General features: G+C 45.5%; 2 protein-coding genes across 7 annotated transcripts; one reads left to right on the forward strand and one right to left on the reverse strand.

Moving 5' to 3' along the window:
• Positions 1 to 74: 74 nt before the first annotated feature.
• On the forward strand, positions 75 to 10098 carry IFT20 (intraflagellar transport 20). Of its 6 annotated transcripts, XM_053569298.1 has the most exons (8): positions 87 to 214; positions 361 to 395; positions 1412 to 1457; positions 5818 to 6032; positions 6188 to 6316; positions 8209 to 8294; positions 8887 to 8990; positions 9717 to 10098. In XM_053569298.1, the coding sequence occupies exons 5-8, from the start codon at positions 6190 to 6192 to the stop codon at positions 9796 to 9798; spliced, it is 399 nt and encodes a 132-aa protein (XP_053425273.1). In that variant the 5' UTR covers positions 87 to 214; positions 361 to 395; positions 1412 to 1457; positions 5818 to 6032; positions 6188 to 6189; the 3' UTR covers positions 9799 to 10098. The 6 variants fall into 6 exon arrangements, with proteins under 6 accessions (XP_053425275.1, XP_053425274.1, XP_053425270.1 ...); XM_053569296.1 differs by lacking the exon at positions 361 to 395 and having other exon boundaries at positions 84 to 214; XM_053569300.1 differs by lacking the exons at positions 361 to 395; positions 1412 to 1457 and having other exon boundaries at positions 75 to 214; positions 8871 to 8990.
• Positions 9765 to 17323, reverse strand: TMEM97 (transmembrane protein 97). The gene is made up of 3 exons (XM_053569294.1): positions 17115 to 17323; positions 12334 to 12478; positions 9765 to 11458 (listed from the first exon to the last, which is right to left on the reverse strand). The coding sequence occupies exons 1-3, from the start codon at positions 17238 to 17240 to the stop codon at positions 11208 to 11210; spliced, it is 522 nt and encodes a 173-aa protein (XP_053425269.1). The 5' UTR covers positions 17241 to 17323; the 3' UTR covers positions 9765 to 11207.
• Between the last annotated feature and the right edge of the window lie 574 nt (positions 17324 to 17897).

Raw genomic sequence — 17897 nt, forward strand, 5'->3', positions numbered from 1 at the left:
AGACAGCCGTCCCTTTTCTTGGGGCCTCTGTTTCCCAGCAGGCTCTGTGAAATGTTAGTGCTTCCGGTGTCGTGGTGACGTTATGGGTAGGCAGGTTGTGTAGCCGTGGCAGCGGCCGGTGCTGTCTGGCCAGGCACCGGCTGTTTCTGACCGGAGAGAGCTCTTGCTCACATCAGCCTGGGCCGCAGCGTGTCACCGCTACTGGACCGGGCAGGTAGGCTGTGACTTCGGGTCGGGGGTCGCGGCTGGACCCGGGGCAGAACCTGATAGACCCACGCCCTGGGGAAAGGCAGTCCCGGGGCGAAAGAGACGTGGGAATTTCCGCTCGCTCTTAGCGGAGCGCTTTTGCACCCACTTTAGGTCGGGAGTTTGACGTGTTGATGCTTGCAACGATAGTATGTGAAGACTGCTGCTCGGATAAGTTCAAGGAATTGGGATAGTAAAGGCAGAACCAGCCTCATTACCCAGGCCTTCCTAACTTCCTGCCCAGTGTCCCTTCCCTCTGCAGGATGGAGCCCGCTCGTATCAGTGCCTAGCAGAGGGCATGTCATCTTCATCCTCAGGGAGTTCAGTCCCACCTCTCGTGCTGTGTGTTGTTCAGATACTCAGACAACGCATGTGGTGGGAGTTGGTAGAGAATCTATTATTAACTATCAATCCTTTCCTTACATCCCTTCTTCCATCTTATCTATCTCATTAAACTATCCCCTCCAATCAGACAGTTGGCTCAAGCAAGATTCATGGTAATCATGCCTCTTTCACTCATCCCCAACCCCCTCATTCCATCTATTTATTACTAAATCCTATCAAATCGACTTATAAAACGTCTCAACTCTGAACACTTGTCTATAGCTGCAAACTTTGGTTGCTGTAATAGCCTCCTGTTTACACATTCATTCCACAAACATTTACTGAGTTATAGATGTGTGCCGGCACTGTGCTAGGTGCTAGGGTTACAGTGATGAACAAAGTAGTAGGTGTTGCCCTGTCCTTTTGTTCTTTTCAATCAGTTCTCAAGGCTAGGCCAAAGTGAGCTTTCTAAATCTAATTATGTCATTAGATGTGACATAATATCATATGACATATGATATGTCATATGATATCATATGACATAATATTATCATATTATGTCATATAATATGACATAATATTATATTATTATTATTATATTATTATTATAATATTATATTCTCAATGCTGAGAATTCACTGGCTGCTCATTATTCTTATGATAAAATTCAAGCTCATTGCTGCAGGTTTCAGAGCCCTCTACAGTCCAGCTCTCGCCTCCCTATCTGTTCCATTCTCCCTCTTTCTCACTGTTTGAATTACACTAGCCTTTCTATTCTTGTAATGTATCACATTTCTTAATTGTCTCAGGATCTTTACATACGCTTTTCCTTCTGCCCCAGAGTGCCGCACTTCCTCCTTCACTTGAAAAACTTGGACATCCTTTAGGTATGTGTCACTTTTTCAAAAGGCCTTTGTTGATGTTTCCTGCCCCCTCTCATGAATTGTGTTCTCTTGCTGCACTTCAGGTAGCACTATGTGCTTTTCTTTATATACTATTGTCACAATTTGTGCTCATTTTCTTCACTACCCTGTCCCCAGAGTAGGGACTCGGTAGAACTTTCTGAATAAACGCATGCTCAGGGAACGGAGTGGAAGTTGAAGCAGATCTTTGCTTCCTCATGTTATTGGATTTTTCTGTAGCGGCTGGTCTGATTAATTTCCTGGTAATTGTTAAATATGCACATGTGTAATTAGAACCCTAGAACCAGCAGGAAGGTAGTTGTTTTTGTTTTTTTTGAAACAGGGTCTCACTTTATCACTCAGGCTAGAAGTCAGTGGCATCATCATAGCTTACTGCAACCTCAAACTCCTGGGCTCAAGTGATCTTGCCTCATGCTCCTGAGTAGCTGGGACTTTAGGCATGTGCCACCACACTTGGCTAAGTTTTCTATTTTTTTATGGAGACAGGGTCTTGCTCTTGCTCAGGCTGGTCTCAGACTCTGAACTCAAGCACTTTGACCTCCCAGAATGCTAGGATTATAGGCATGAGCCACTGTGCCCAGCCCAAGAAGACAGATCATTTTACAAAGCCCTTGTGAGGATCTCTTGAGTCCAGGACTTCGAGGCTACACTGAGCTACAATTGTACCACTGCACTCCAGCCTGGGCAACAGAGTGAGACTTTGTCTGAACAAAAGAAAACCAAACAAACAAGGAAGCTGAGGGTGATTAAAATGTTTCATTCAAAAGGAAGATGTTAGCTTACTTCAGTGGCTTCCAGGGAGGCCAAAGCCAGATGGCCCATAGATGTGCATTAGTTGGCACGTACAGTGTTGGATGTGGTTTTTTTCCCCCTTTAAATTTTTGGATTTGGTTCTGTGCCTGTAGCTCAAGCAGCTAAGGCGCTAGCCACATACACCAGAGCTGGCAGGTTTGAATCCAACCTGGGCCTGCCAAATAATAATGTCAGCTACAACCAAAAAATGGTTGGGCATTGTGGCAGGCGTCTGTAGTCCCAGCTACTTGGGAGGCTGAGGCAAGAGAATCACTTGAGCCCAGGAGTTGGAGGTTGCTGTGAGCGGTGATGCTACAGCACTCTACCCGTGGCGACAGCTTGAGGCTCTGTCTCAAAATAAATAAGTAAATAAACTTTTGAATTAGGTTGGGTATGGTGGCTCGTGCCTATAATCCCAGCACTCTGGGATGCCAAGGCAGGCACATCGCCTGAGCTCACAAGTTCAAGACCAGCCTGAGCCAGCGCGAGTCCCCCATCTCCAAAAATAGCCAGGTGTTGTGGTGGGCACCCGTAGTCACAGCTACTTGGGAGGCTGAGACAAGATAATTACTTGAGCCCAACAGTCTGAGGTCGCTGTAAGCTATGACACCACAGCACTCTACCAGGGGCAACAAAGTGAGACTTTGTCTCAAAAATAATAAATTTTGAATTAGATACCAACATTTCGGTATTGCATTTCTGGTCCTCTTGAAATTTAGAAGTTCTGGTAATAGGCTGGGCTCAGTGGCTCATGCCTGTAATCTTAACACTCTGAGGGAGCCAAGGTGGATAGATTGCCTGAGCTCAGGAATTTGGGACCAGCGTGAACAAGAGCAAGACCCCATCTCTTCTTTCTTTTTTTTTTCCTGAGACAGAGTCCCACTATGTCACCCTTGGTAGAGTGCTATGGTGTCACAGCTCACAGCAACCTCAAACTCTTGGGCTTACGTGATTCTCTTGCCTCAGCCTCCCAAGTAGCTGGGACTATAGGCGCCCACCACAATGCCCAGCTATTTTTTTGTTGTATTTGTTATTGTTGTTTAGCAGGCAGAAGCCGGGTTCAAACCCGCCAGCTCAGCACCCTAACCGCTGAGCTACAGGTGCTGAGCCAACCCCATCTCTTTCTTTTTTTTTTTTTTTGGTTTTTGGCCGGGGCTGGGTTTGAACCCGCCACCTCCGGCATATGGGACCGGCGCCCTACCACTTGAGCCACAGGCGCTGCCCAATCCCATCTCTTTCTAAAGATAGAAAAACTAGTCGGGAGCTCAGGGCTTATAGCTCAGTGACTAGGGTGCTGGCCACGTACACCAGGGCTGGCAGGTTCTAATCCAGCCCCGGCCTGCCAAACAACAATGACAACTACAACAACAAAAAAACTAGTTGGATGTTGTGGTGGCACTTGTAGTCTCAGCTACTTGGAAGGCTGAGGCAAGGGGATCACTTGAGCCACAGAGTTTGGGGTTGCTTTGAGCTGTGATGCCATAGTACTGTACCCAGGATGACAGAGTGAGACTGTGTCTCAACAAAAGAAGAAAAGTTCTGTTAACAGTGAGACTTAATTCTTTTCAACCATTCCTCCTCTTGTGGCTCACCTGCTGTAGAATTTAGAACTGAACTTCCCGCTGAGTGTGGTGGCACATGCCTGTAGTTTCAGCTACTCAGGAGGCTGAGGCAAGGGGATCACTTGAGCTCAAGACTTTGAGGTTGCTGTGAGCTATGATGCCATGGCACTCTACCCAGGGCAACTAAATAAGACTCTGTCCCAAGGTCTCAAGAAGGAAAAAAACAAAAACAAAAACAACCAAACTTTTCAAAGTAAGCCGGAAGGGAAACAGGTGAGGTTGGGAGAGATAGGACAAGGAAGAGGCTGATGCAAGGCAAGGTGATGGTAGCCTTTGGAATACTTGGGGTTTAGAATTAGCATAGTAGCCAATGGCTAATCCTAACTAGCATTGCCTCCCCCTTCTTTCTTTTTTTTTTTTTTTTTGGAAACAAGAGTCTCATTTTGTTGCCCTTGGTAGAGTGCCATGGTGTTACAGCTCACAGCAACTTCCAGCTCTTGAGCTTAAGTGATTCTCTTGCCTCAGCCTCTCAAGTAGCTGGGACTACAGGCGCCCGCCATAACCCCGGCTATTTTTTGTTGCAGTTGCCACTGCTGTTTTAGCTGGCCAGGGCTGGGTTCGAACCCGCCACCCTTGGTATATGGGGCTGGTGCCCTACCCACTGAGCCATAGGTGCTCCTGGCCCCCCCCCTCTTTTTTTTTTTTCTAAAGAGACAGGGTCTCACTCTGTTGCAGTGGCCTGATCATAGCTCACCATATGTCAAACTCCTGGGCTCAAGCAGTTCTCTTGATTCACCTTCCCAAGTAGCTGGGACTACAAGTGCATGCCACCACACTTGGCTAATTTTTCTATTTTTTTGTAGAGACAAGGTGTTCTTGCTCGAGCTGGTCTCGAAGTCATGACCTCACATGATCTTCTTGCCTCAGTCTCCTAGTGCGAAAGGATTACAGGCCACTGCACCTGGCCACGAATTCTGTTTTTAATTCTTTGTTATGTTCTTTTTTCAGAATGAGGGTATTTTTGGTATTTCCATCTAGGAAGTGAGGCGTCCTTTGGACCAGGAGTGCAGGGTGGCCTGGAGCCAGAGAACTTTTGGTTCTCTTTTGCTTACAGAATGGAAAAAATCTAAACTCCTTAGCTTGGTCCACAGGGTCTTCCTGATCTGGCTCCAGCCCATCTTCTTTCCTTTCCTTCTTTAGTCAGGATAGGCCCTTTCAGTGACTCCAGGCCTTTGTCTGTGCTGCTTTCTCTACCGGAATGATTTCTGTGGCTTCTTACTTTGTACATTCTTGATGATACTTTATACCTTTCTGTGTTTTTTGTCAGTGAGGGACTGACCCAATTTCAATTCCCAATTCAGACAAGTGTACATTTTGGGTAATGTTCTTACTCTTGGCTTCTGTGTTTAGCCTTCATTTTTAATTCACTCAGATTTCTCACTTTCCATGTTGTTCTAGTACATGAGTTTGAAAATCCTTTTTGGCTGAGTGTGGTGGCTCACTCCTAACTTTCTGGGAGACCAATGTGGGGAGATTGCCTGAGCTCAGGAGTTTAAGACCAGCCTGAGCAAGAGCAAGACCCTGTCTCTACTAAAAATAGAAAAATTAGCCAGGCATGGTAGTGCACACTTGTAGTCTTAGCTATTCAGGAGGCTGAGGCAGGATGATCACTTGAGCCCAGGAGTTTGAGGTTGCAGTGAGCTGTGATGATGCCACTGCACTCTAGCTGGGGTGACAGAGTAAGAGACCCTGTCTCAAAAAAATTAAAAAAAAGCCTTTCATGTCTTTTTGGGTATGTAATAGGATATATAAACATGCTTATGGCTCACAACTTAGTTCAGATTTCACTCTCTCAGCCCAAGTTAACTGTTCCATCCTCTGCTAGCTGTTTAGTGATATTTCTGAACAAGCACTTAACACAACATAATTTTTCAGTTTACATATGTGTCTTCCTCCATGGTCTCCTCCAGGGCGGGCACCATGTTGCATTCGTCTTTGTACCCTCAGCATCTAGCAGTGTTGGCATGTAGTAGGCACTCAAGAAATGTATGTTGAATGAACGATGCCTGTGACAAGCAGCTGGACTTTATTCTTTCCTGACCCTTGCTCCTATGACACACCTCCTCCTGACTGCCACTGTCACCCCTTCAGAGCAGAACTTCTCTAGTGAACGCAAGGGAAACAGGTGAGGCTCAGAGAGGTGGAGGCAGAGGGAAGGGGAGCTTGGAATGTCGGGGTTTGGGGACTGGTGTCCAGGGGCAGTATTGGGGCAGGAATGGATGAAGGTGTTACCTTGGGTGGCTGCAAAGGGATAAGGGATTGGGGCTGGTTTCTTTTCAGCTATGGCCAAGGACATCCTGGGTGAAGCAGGGCTGCATTTTGATGAGCTGAACAAGCTTCGGGTATTGGATCCAGAGGTTACCCAGCAGACGATAGAGCTCAAGGAAGAGTGCAAGGACTTTGTGGACAGTGAGTATCACTCAGGCAGCCACCGTTCCAGCTGTACCCCACCCTCACCCAATTGCAACTGCCAGAATGGAGCTGCTGGATCCCTGCAGGTTGAGCCTGGCCTCTATGAATGCCTGTGTGTGTCATCCACTTTGTCTGCCTGACCCTTATTATATTGTCACTTAGTCGTACGCAGAGTCAAACCAAACACTGGGACTTAGGGGTAGTGGTGGTGTTTTTACATATTCCATCTTTGATTTTTTTCCATCAGAAATCTTTTTTTTTTAAAATCATAGCTGTGTACATTAATACGTCCATCAGAAATCTTAAACTTCATAGGTGTGGAACCATGGCTTGGGGATAGGAAGTAGAATTATGAGAAACAGTCTTCTCAGTGATAGATTCTCCATTTGGAGTTAGAGGTGAGAACTAAAGTTTCTAGAGGCAGCTCAAAAGACTTAATGAAGTCATCTATTGCTAGAAATCTCTAGGAAGCCTCCTCCTGTCTCAGTAGCCAAGACAGTGCCAGTGGGTACAGAGCCAGATCTAGCCAGATCAAGGCATTTCTGAGCCTTCTGGGGCCTCTGTAGGCTTTGGAGAGAGCTTGACTGGTAAAAAGCAGCAAGGGTTCTGTCTCCAGTTTTCTGTGATTGCTGTGTACATGCTGTGCCACCTCTTTGGCCTTTCCCGTCAGTAAAATGGGGTTCTATCACGTTGAGGATACTGAAAAAAGTGAATGGGAGAGTAAGCACTTAAATTCTGTGAGCTCTTTATTCACTGTGATTACTGATGGGGAGTCCTCACCTCCATCATTAAGTGAGATTTGTGTTGGATCTGTAGCTAGTCCAGCAGCCACACTCATGCCCCAAGGTGGTCCTTTTGTGAACAGCTGCTCTTCTTCTCACTCCTGGGCCCCTATGCCAAATGGACCTACTAAGGGCCCGGTGCCTTCATAGCCTGAAGTAGCAGCAGTTGGCTAAGTCAGTGGGGATGCAAGGCCCAGGTGTGCCTTGGTCCAGCTGGACACTACTCTAGGTTCAAACAGAGGGTAGGAGACTTAGGCCAGCAGGTACCAAACAGTATTTTGTCTTGGCTCGTTCGGTGATGAGGTCTTACTCTGTTGCCCAGGCTGGAATGCAGTGGTGTCATCACAGCTCACTGCAGCCTGAAACTTGTGGGCTCAAGCAATCCTCTTGCCTTAGCCTCCTCAGTACCTGGGACCACAGGTGTCACCCGTAGAGCCCTGACATGACACCAAACTATTTTTTCTTTTTCTTCTCGTTTTTTTGAGACAGCATCTCAAGCTGTCGCCCTGGGTAGAGTGCCATGGTGTCATCGTAACTCACAGCAACCTCCTACACTTGGGCTTAAGTGATCCTCTTGCCTCAGTTTTGCTAGTTTTTAGTAGAGATGGGGTCTTGCTTTTGCTCAGGCTGGTCTTGAACTCGTGAGCTCAAGCAATCCACCTGCCTTGGCCTCCCAGAGTGCTAGGATTACAGGTATGAGCCACTGCACCTGGTCTGTTTGTTTATTTGTTTTGAGACAGAGTCTCACTTTCTTGCCCTCGGTAGCATGCAGTGGTATCATAGCTCACAGCAACCTCAAACTTTTGGGCTTAAGCGATCCTCTTGTCTCAGCTTCCCAAGTAGCTGGGACTACAGGCATCTGCCACAGTGTCTGACTGGTTTACGGGGTCTTGTTCTTGCTCATGCAGGTCTCAAAATCATGGGCTCAAACAGTGCATCCTCCTTTGCCTCCCAGAATACTAGGATTATAGGTGTGAGCCACTGTGCCTGTCCTCACCCAACTTTTTTGACACAAATCAGAAGGGGGCAGTTAGCTCTGCATTCTCATTTCCTTAGGGAGTGCTGATGCTGAGAAAATAAAACATCTTATTTTTTTCTCCCTAAAAGAAATTGGCCAGTTTCAGAAAATAGTCGGTGGTTTAATTGAGCTTGTTGACCAACTTGCAAAAGCAGCAGAAAATGAGAAGATGAAGGTAAGAGCAGCATGTTCTCTGTATTTTAGCCTGAGACTATGGTTCGCTGGCCTCTCATCTTTCTGTCCTCTTGTTTTGTGAGGTGGGTGGGTAGCTGGGTTCTTTTATTTAATTAAAACAAGATTTTAATAACTTTTTCACATTAGCACTGAGATAGATGGTTTTATCCTTGTCTTATAAATGAAGAATTGAAGGTTTGCATAGATGACTTGGTGAAGAGCACAAAGCAAATGGTATCACCAGATGAGTCACTGAGTACCTGTGTGCCTAGCTCTGGGACTACTCCCAGACTCTGTCATATTCATATCAGGCATTTTGGGGTCAGTAGATTAATCTTACCCTCAAAGCTTTGGGGCTCCACATTCTTTTTTTTTGCAGTTTTTGGCCAGGGCTGGGTTTGAACCTGCCACCTCTGGCATATGGGGCCAGCACCCTACTCTCTTGAGCCACAGGCACCGCCCAGAAGGCTCCACATTATTTTCTGCTCTGTGCAGCAATCTAGCTCCCAAACAACACCTTCCTACTTTCAAGACTTAATGCTGTGGATGTTTTTAATGAAGCCTTGACCTCCTTTAGCTATCCTGTTTCCTAGGCCATTGGTGCTCGGAACCTGCTCAAATCTATAGCGAAGCAGAGAGAAGCCCAACAACAGCAACTTCAAGCACTAATAGCAGAAAAGAAGATGCAGCTGGAAAGGTAAGAAGTCTTGATGAAAACAAAGTTCTTTACTCAATTGAAATTCTACTTTTCCTGGGCCGCGCCTGTGGCTCAGTGAGTAGGGCATCGGCCCCATATGCTGAGGGTGGCGGGTTCAAACCCAGCCCCGGCCAAACTGCAACAAAAATAGCCGGGCGCTGTGGCGGGCGCCTGTAGTCCCAGCTACTCGGGAGGCTGAGGCAAGAGAATCGCATAAGCCCAAGAGTTAGAGGTTGCTGTGAGCCGTGTGACGCCATGGCACTCTACCAAGGGCGGTACAGTGAGACTCTGTCTCTACAAAAAAAAAGAAATTCTACTTTTCCTTCTAAAATCACTTCTCATTCTTATTCGTTTTCCCAGGATTAGCATCTCACTTGTCATCTTGAAGATTTTTAAAATAAAAGTACATTTGAAGGAAAGGAAATAGAAAATCTCCTCCTTTTAAATGTTCCTTCCTTCAACCAACCTTTAATAGTAGCTTAAGCATGAAGGCTGAGGTAGGGAGGGTCCACAAGGTTGGCTGGCTCTCTGAAAGACAACTTTCCTAGGGCTGGAGGTTTCTAATGGGTGCCCTGGGTAGGGCTTTGCCTCTCACAATCTTCTCTTTTCTTCATTCTGAACTCACACCATTTCTTGAAATCATTTAAACCTCTATTTTCTTCTCTAGAATTAAGACTCTAGTTTATTTCATCCTTTTTCAGGGCTTCTAACAATTTTGTTTTTCAGGTATCGGGTTGAATATGAAGCTTTGTGTAAAGTAGAAGCAGAACAAAATGAATTTATTGACCAATTTATTTTTCAGAAATGAACTGAAAATTTCACTTTTATAGTAGGAAGGCAAAAAAGGCCCAAACCAAAAAACTTCTGTACCATTCCAGCGACTTGACTAACAATCTAAGTACGTCAGTGTGTGAGGAGCGCAGCCCTCTGAAGGCAGCACTGCAAGGCGGGGGGCTCACTGTAAGCGTCAGTGCACAGCTGCCACCAGTGGCCACATAGTAGGGTCTTACTTCTTGCATTCTTAGTCTGAACTAAGCAGTCTGTAAGCTTTGATCCTTTTTTTTGTAAATTAACAAAGCTTTGGAAGAAAAAGCAATAAACTGTTTTCCAAATGGTTCTACCTTTTTTCCTTCAAGTATGTTTAACCCCTTGTGAAAGAAGCCTGAATTCTTTACCGTCCTGTCCACAAAGAAAACCAGGCAGTGGTCAGCAGCTTTTATTTAGATCAGACACACACAAGTCAGATGATACCACCAACAATAAGACCAATACGGCCTGTGAGCAAATCGGGCAAAAGCAGGGAACTGACTGGGACCTGTTGTCTGCCATCTTTTGTGTTGGTCTTGAGTGCAGATTTAGAGAAAGCTAATGGAATACAAAGCACGAATGTGAAGATATACATACAGTGGGTATGTCACACCCAGCTGTCACCCCACGTCCTTTCTCCTGAGAACAAGATGAACAATAGTCAGATGAAGTTATCCAGTAAGGATCAGGCTTGAAATGTTCAGAGCAAAACATGTCTCTAAAATAAGACTTAAGATTTAGATACAGGATGACTTAAAAAAAAAAACTCTCTTCTTCTAGGATGATCTGTTTTAAGACAGAAGCAGAAATACTTTCTGGTTTAACCATTTCTGACTGAAAATCATGCTAGGACTGAACCTTCAGGAGAACAGTTTAAAACCTTTTTTGCATAGTTTTTTTCCCCCACAGGGGTAAAGGTAGGGCTAAGAAAACATGATGGAATTTTTAATTAACATTAAAGTGATATAACTTCAAATTTTAAAATGACCTCAACCTTCTCCTGTTCATTTTACTGATTGGTGATAGTCTACAGAGAATCATGAGTCCAGGGTTTAGCCAAAAGTGTTGAGGGTCAAATGACTCAAGAACTTTCAAGTAGGCCAGTTTCTGGCCTGGTCCTGGTTTTAGCAATCCTACAGTGGAACGGAGGCACACAGTGAGGTATTTGGCGCCACTTCCCTAAAACCTAGCCCACACCTTCTGCCCACCCCCAGCTCATCAGTCTTTTCATCCCAGTGCCCTTGAGGGGTAAGGGTTGATGTGGCTTCTGCCACTGTCTTGCTTTTGTGTATTGCTGCCTGTATGTTTCAAATGCTGCTGAAGACATGGGTTTGGAGCAGGTTTCCTTGTACTGAGTCCAGTAGGCAACTGCCCATGGGCTTGTCTCCACTGGGCAAATGGTTGTTTTCTTCACTTCTTTTTTCTTTTTTCATACTTGTAGTAGGGGCTCCGCAACATGAAAAGCAGAAGTATGAAAGGGATGAGTAGGTAAGGGACATAGACAGTTACAAGGGTTAATCGTTCATGCAAAGTCTCAGGTCCTTTGAAACCACTGGCTTTGGAGAAATTCTCAAATAAAAGTGTGAAGAGAATTGGAACTAAAGTTGTCATGGTGTGAACAGAGTAGATGATTGCGGGGGTTCGGATCCACTTGCAGCTTCCTAAAGAAGTGAGGAGGAAAACAGAAAGGTAAAGGTTAGAGATCTGCTCATGACTCCAAGGATGTCCATGATATTCTCTACCCTGTCTCTGCCCGTCCCCTCCCCTCAGTCAAATCATTCTGTCCCCTTCACCAAGTGGATCCAGGGTAAATGGAAAATTGGAATCTACACTGCTTAATGTGCAAACTTAGGTTATAGCTGGGACCCCAGCTAACTGACTGCCAAAGAACGAAAGGTAGGGGCTGGATTATAACTCAGAAAAACTCTAGGGCAGCAAAACTGCCATTACCAGTTAGACCTGTTTGGCCCAACATGCAAGGGGAGGGGAAATCCCTGCCCCATACATCTGTTTGTGAAGTAATTACATAATGATGAAAAGATCAAGTGGTGGATCCCGGAACTCTGGGGAACTCCAGTGGGAAATAAGCATTTTCAGCTGTGCTAAGTTAGGTTCCAAGTACATGGATATGGCCACCTTCTTTATAAAAGCATTAATTATATGAGAAGACTAAAAGAATAATTTATAAATGGGAAGTTAAGCCCTTTAGGGATTAGCTGGATGGTACTGCTTATAAGTCAGTATGATATTATCCAAAGCAGAAAAATAAAAGCCAATGAAAAATTAATTCTGGGGGAGAAAAAAAGGGAACACATTCTTAAAGTGGCCTCACATTTCACGGTGTAAGAGAGATTTCCAGATAACTGAGCAGCCATGCAGCCCAGCTGACCACAGACAGTCCTAGCCACATTTCAGATCCTAGGGCACCCTCATACAAACTATAGGACCACTCCCCTCTCCTTTGGAAATACTGTACCAAAAGATTTCTGGTCCTGATTTCTGAGCAAAGATAACCATCTTCCCACCATTTACCAACCTTTGAAGAAGGCATATGCTGCAATGGGAAAGAAAGGCAGCTGAAAAATGAGCTCGCAGAACAAGAAGGACTTAAACCACACGGGGGGATCCTGCAGCAGAGGGTCTTTGAATTCCGTGGCATACCACTTCAGGAGGTTTCTCAGCTAAAAACAGAAAATGATGGTGAAGAATCACAGTTACCTGGCCTGGACAGGCTCAGCTCCAACTCATTTGAAGATACACTGGATGAGTCTGTCATTATCAGCCCCCTTGGCAGCAGATGACACACCCAGCTTACTAGAAATGGTCATTTAGTAAAAACTTCTTAGCCCTAATTGAAATGCTACCTTCTCTGAAGTTCTCCCCAACTCTTCTTGGTACTACCCAGCGTTTGTTCATATCTCCATGACAGCACATGCCCAGGTGTGTTGCCCACTGCCAAGACCAACAATACCTAGCACTATTAGGCTCTCAGGATGTTCACTAAATGAACAAACATCTCTGCCAACAGCATCATTTTTTTTTTAAAGAAAAGACAAATGTGAAAAACATCCTGACATTGTTCCTTTCATAAAATACACCATATACCAAAGGCCAGATTCCCTCAAATACAGAAAAGAAATGAAATTTCTCTTTCTTTTTGGGAGTGGGGGAGAGGTGGTGGTGGTGGAAAGGGAGGTAAATCTAATCTCTGTGGAGATAAAATTTTGGACACTTTAATGCCAGTATCACAAATAAGTTCTTTATCATTCTTATCTCCCCTAATTTTTTTCTTTTTTTTCATTTAGGAGACCAGTAGGGTTAATTACTAGAAACTCTGTCCCAAACCACAAACCACATATCTTCTAGGCAATGCAAAGCTCAAGAGTTAGCAGTAGTCTCAGTTTTAGTGTGCGCCCCACCCTCGTAATTACCCTGTCAAATAAAAAGATGGAGCTCCATGCTGATGTGGCTCCAAGACAGAGTTTGAAGCTGCCCATTTTTGTGCTTTTATAGGAGCCCAAAGCCTAGGGCTCTCAGCTGTATGTGGACTAATGAAAGTCTGTCACATTTAGCTTTCTGGAGGTGGCCTACATGGCTTCAAAGCCAAATAATTATGATGAATAAAGGCAACTCCAGGCAACTTCTTATCTTATAATGGAAAATCCAAGGACATTTTTCCTGTTAATCTTTAATCAAAAGATAAAGGCTCACTATTGTGAAATAGAGGTCTCACTACTCCACGTAAGCTTTAAGCAAATATCCAGAAACAAACATTCTGTTGGCATATTTCAGAAAGGCTCTGGCTAGATAACCAATTTTTAATTTATTGAATTTACTGACCAAACGATTATTAATTTATACTTGTTTTGAAACATAAATTTATGGCAATACACTTTGCCTACTCTTACGCACTTTTCCAGGACAGTAATGTGGTGAAAATATTCATAAAGGTTAAGTAACTGTCCTTCTCTAGGGCTTTATTTCCTCATCTGTAAAATGAGCAACTTGGACTAAATGTTGTTGCTGTATTTTTTTTTAAGATCCTTTTTGCTTTTGAGATTTTATATATATATATATACACACACACACATATATTTTTTGAGACACCGTCTCCGTTGCCTAGGCTATAGTGCTGTGGTGTCAGCATAGGCTAAGCTGACAGATAAGATGCTCACCTATCTTTCCTTACATTAACAGACGTGATGTTACCCAGCTGCAAATAATAGAATGCATCCCATCCTCTCCTTCCTGCGTTCTAATCCAAACTATATTTTACTGTTTCATAATAGCTTTCCAAGTTTGATTTGGTTCAAATTATGACAAAATTTTAATTCGCAAATTTTGCCCAATCATTATGTGATCTCAAACAGGCTTTTTAGTTCTAGGGAAAAATTCCTTCTATTCAGGGAGGAAAAACAACAGATGTTAAGTTTGGGCATTTTCCAAAGAAAATCTGAGAATGACTCAAGGCTTTTATTGTTATTTTCCCTATAGAGAAGCAACAAAATCATCATTCCTTACCTCAAAGCAGCCAAGAGGTAAGAATAGAAACATATGCCTTCCAAGCCAGGATGCCCCTGGGCTAAAGCCTTCAAACATCATGAGACAGAAACACATACAGACACAGTTTCTGGCCAGATCTTGCCTGCATTGGCCCTTGGGCCTTTTGCAGTAGTCAACGTTGGAAAAACAAAGCTGAGAAAAAGTTACCAAATCAAATTTATACATTTAAATGGGAGTCTTTACCTTTTTTTATTTTTGAGACAGAATCAGATTCTGTCACCCTGGGTAGAGTGCTGTAGCGTCATAGTTCACAGCAGTCTCAAACTCTGGGGCTCAAGAGATCTTCTTGCCTCAGCCTCCCAAATAACTGGGAGTATAGCCTGCCATAAGGCTAGATGGGGTCTTTATGATACTGGGCACCTTTTCATTGTGCAAGTGGTGAACAGGGACTTGGGGGAGAGTGGCACATCAGGCCAAAGGTTGGCCTGGCTCATGCCTATATCCTAGCACTCTGGGAGGCCGAGGCGGGTGGATTGCTTGAGCTCGGAGTTTGAGATCAGCCTGACCAAGAGCAAGATCCTGTCTCTTATTAAAAACAGAAAAACTGGGCGGTGCCTGTGGCTCAGTCGGTGGGGCGCCGGCCCCATATACTGAGGGTGGCGGGTTCAAACCCGGCCCCGGCCAAACTGCAACCAAAAAATAGCTGGGCGTTGTGGCGGGCGCCTGTAGTCCCAGCTATTCGGGAGGCTGAGGCTACAGAATCGCTTAAGCCCAGGAGTTGGAGGTTGCTGTGAGCTGTGTGAGGCCACGGCACTCTACGGAGGGCCATAAAGTGAGACTATCTCTCTCTACAAAAAAAAAGAAAACAAACAAACAAAAAAAAAAACAAAAAAAAACAGAAAAACTAGCCGGTGTTGTGGTGGGTGCCTATAGTCCCAGCTACTTGGGAGGCTGAGGCAAGAGGATAACTTGAGCTCAAGAGACTGAGGTTGCTGTGAGCTATGACACCACAGCGCTGTACCCAGAGGGACAGAGTGAGCCTCTGTCTCAACTTCTGGAAGGTCTGTATGGAGTTACATGCTAATTACCAAGTATGAAGGGTACCCATAACATAAAGAGATCGTAAACAGGCAGCCTAAGTTTTTTTGTTACATAGGTTTAAAAAACCACAATATGGCAATACTGTACTAGATTCTCCTTTCTTCAGGGCAACCAATGGCCAGCAGAGCGGCAATTACCTCTTTAGAAAGAACATGCACCATCTGTCCTGGGGTTGGCTGAATAATTGCCCTCCAAAGATATTCCTGTCCAAATCCCTAGAACCTGTGACTCCTTTATTTGGCAAAAGGGACTTTGCAGATGTGAATAAGTTAAGATGTTAAGATGGGGAGATTTTCTTGGGTTATCTGGTGGGCCCTGAATGTATTACAAGTGTCCTTATGGAAGTGAGGCATAAGGAGGTCTGACCACAGAAGAGAAGGTGGTAATGTGATGACTGAAGTGAAGCAGCCACTAGCCAAGGGACATTGATAGTCACCAGTAACTTGAAGAGGCAAGAAGCAGATTCTCCCCTAGAAGCCAGCCTGAAAGGCACCAGCCCTGATGACATTTTGATTTTAGTCCCATAAGATTTATTTCAAACTTCCGACCTCCAGAACTGTAAAAGTACAAGTTTGTGTTAAGTCACTACATTTGTGGTAATTTATTATAGCACCGATGGCAAATTAATAAACTGTTTGTATATGTGAACTTATAATTTGACTCAATCTCTTACTTGACAGTTGAGGCTCTAGGAGCGTAGAGCCCAAAACTGTCCAAGACAGCAACCAGTTCTTGGAAGAACCAAGTCCCCAGATTGAAATCCAATGTTCTTGCCACATGCCGCATACAATTTCCCCAAGGGAAAGTTCGGAGGTCTTCCCAGTTATTCCTGGTTCTAGGCAAATAAATAGGAGACTTAAAAGTATGGGAACATTCCTAAGCAGTGGTTCCTAAACTTTTTGGGAGGATGAGACCCTGGAAAGGCCAGAGAGTCTCCTTCCAGGAAACCAAGCCACAATCTATTTTTGCATACACCCAAGAGACTTCATGACCCTCAGGTTAGAATCCTTGCTCTGCAGAGGAAAAGCATTTAAGGAGAAACAGAGGCAAAATCAAATCTTTAAGTTGACAAATCAGTCTTGCCCACAGTTCTACAGAAAGTTGGCGAAACAGAACTTAGAACTGCATGGAATTGCATGGAAGAAGGTTATGGGGTCCATCTCTCCTGCTCTCCAACAACCAGGAATTGATGCTTTTCATCTTTCCTCCGCCTCAGGGGATCCTTCTTACTTGAACCTAGTATTAAATGTGCTGATTTGAAAACTCGTTAATTTACCCCTAAGCTTTTGAAGTCGCTGAATCCTGATCTGTGAATGCCATCCAAAGTGCTAAACCTTTAGATAGGTCTAATTCTACTCGGACTTTTTGTTTGGATTAGACTGGTATTTTATAGGCCGTCCAAAAAACACAACTTGAAAACAAATCCAACACGTGATTTCAGACACTGGCTACTTCCCCTCAACACTGACAATTCATCAGAGGTGGAATTGTGGGAGTCTTAAACGTACCCAAGGAAGAAATAACTTTAAAAGGGAACAAAGCGTTTGCCCTGCAACTTGAGAGAGGGTCTAGATAAAGGAAAAGCCCGAGGGAGACGCCAAAGGACGGAAGGGGGGAAAGAACTAGAATTCTGGATGGGCGCGGTGGGGGAGGGGAGAGCCTGAGGGATCCCAGGGCGCGATTGCGGGCCGGGACAGAAAGGGCGCCCCTCACCTCGTCCGGGTAGAGTTCGCGTGGCAGCACCGCCTGCAGGTCCAAGAACAGGGTGATGGGCATATGGGTGAGGAAGTAGACGCCCAACAGCAATTCCACGCATCGCCTGGCACCCGGAGCCCCCATCCTCAGTAAGTTGGGCCTGACCCACCAGTGTGGGAAGAAGTCCGGGCGTGCTCGCAGTCCCGGGTCCCCGCGCCTCTGCCGCCGCCCCGCCCCCGTGAGGTTACGTGGGCCTCTTCTATTGGCTGGTAAGAGGCAGGGCGTGCGGGCAAAGGGCGGGACTCCCTGTGGGGTGTGCCCATTGGCTCGTCTGAGTGTAGCGCGTGGAGAAGGCTCCGCACAAACTATTTCCATTGGTTGCCGGGAGCGCCGCGTGCGCTGGGGGCTCAGCCACGTCAGGCTGGGGGCTCAGTGACGTCAGCCCGGGCTTGGGCGCGGCGTGCGGATCCCGGATGTCGGAATTGCGCAAGCCAGTTGCGCAAGTGCGCCGGCCGCGTCTTACCCTGAGCCCGGGCGGCTGCTGACGGTGATCGCATTCGCCTATGACTCCCTTCTCTCACTTCATTTCTGTAGAAAGCATCAGCGCCTGCTAGTGTTGGGCCGTGGAGCTTCCGACGCACAGGGGGAGTCAGAGCAGGGCCGGCCTACGAGGCCTTGTGATGGGGTTGGGGTTGGGGTTGGGGGTCGGGGGTGAGGTAGCAGCCTCAATTTAATAAGTAGAGCGATGTAGTAGGAGGTAAAGTGACAGGACTTAATGACTGCCATGGAGAATGATGGGGG

This window comes from Nycticebus coucang, chromosome 18, assembly GCF_027406575.1.
Source record: "Nycticebus coucang isolate mNycCou1 chromosome 18, mNycCou1.pri, whole genome shotgun sequence".
Taxonomy (NCBI): Eukaryota; Metazoa; Chordata; class Mammalia; order Primates; family Lorisidae; genus Nycticebus; species Nycticebus coucang.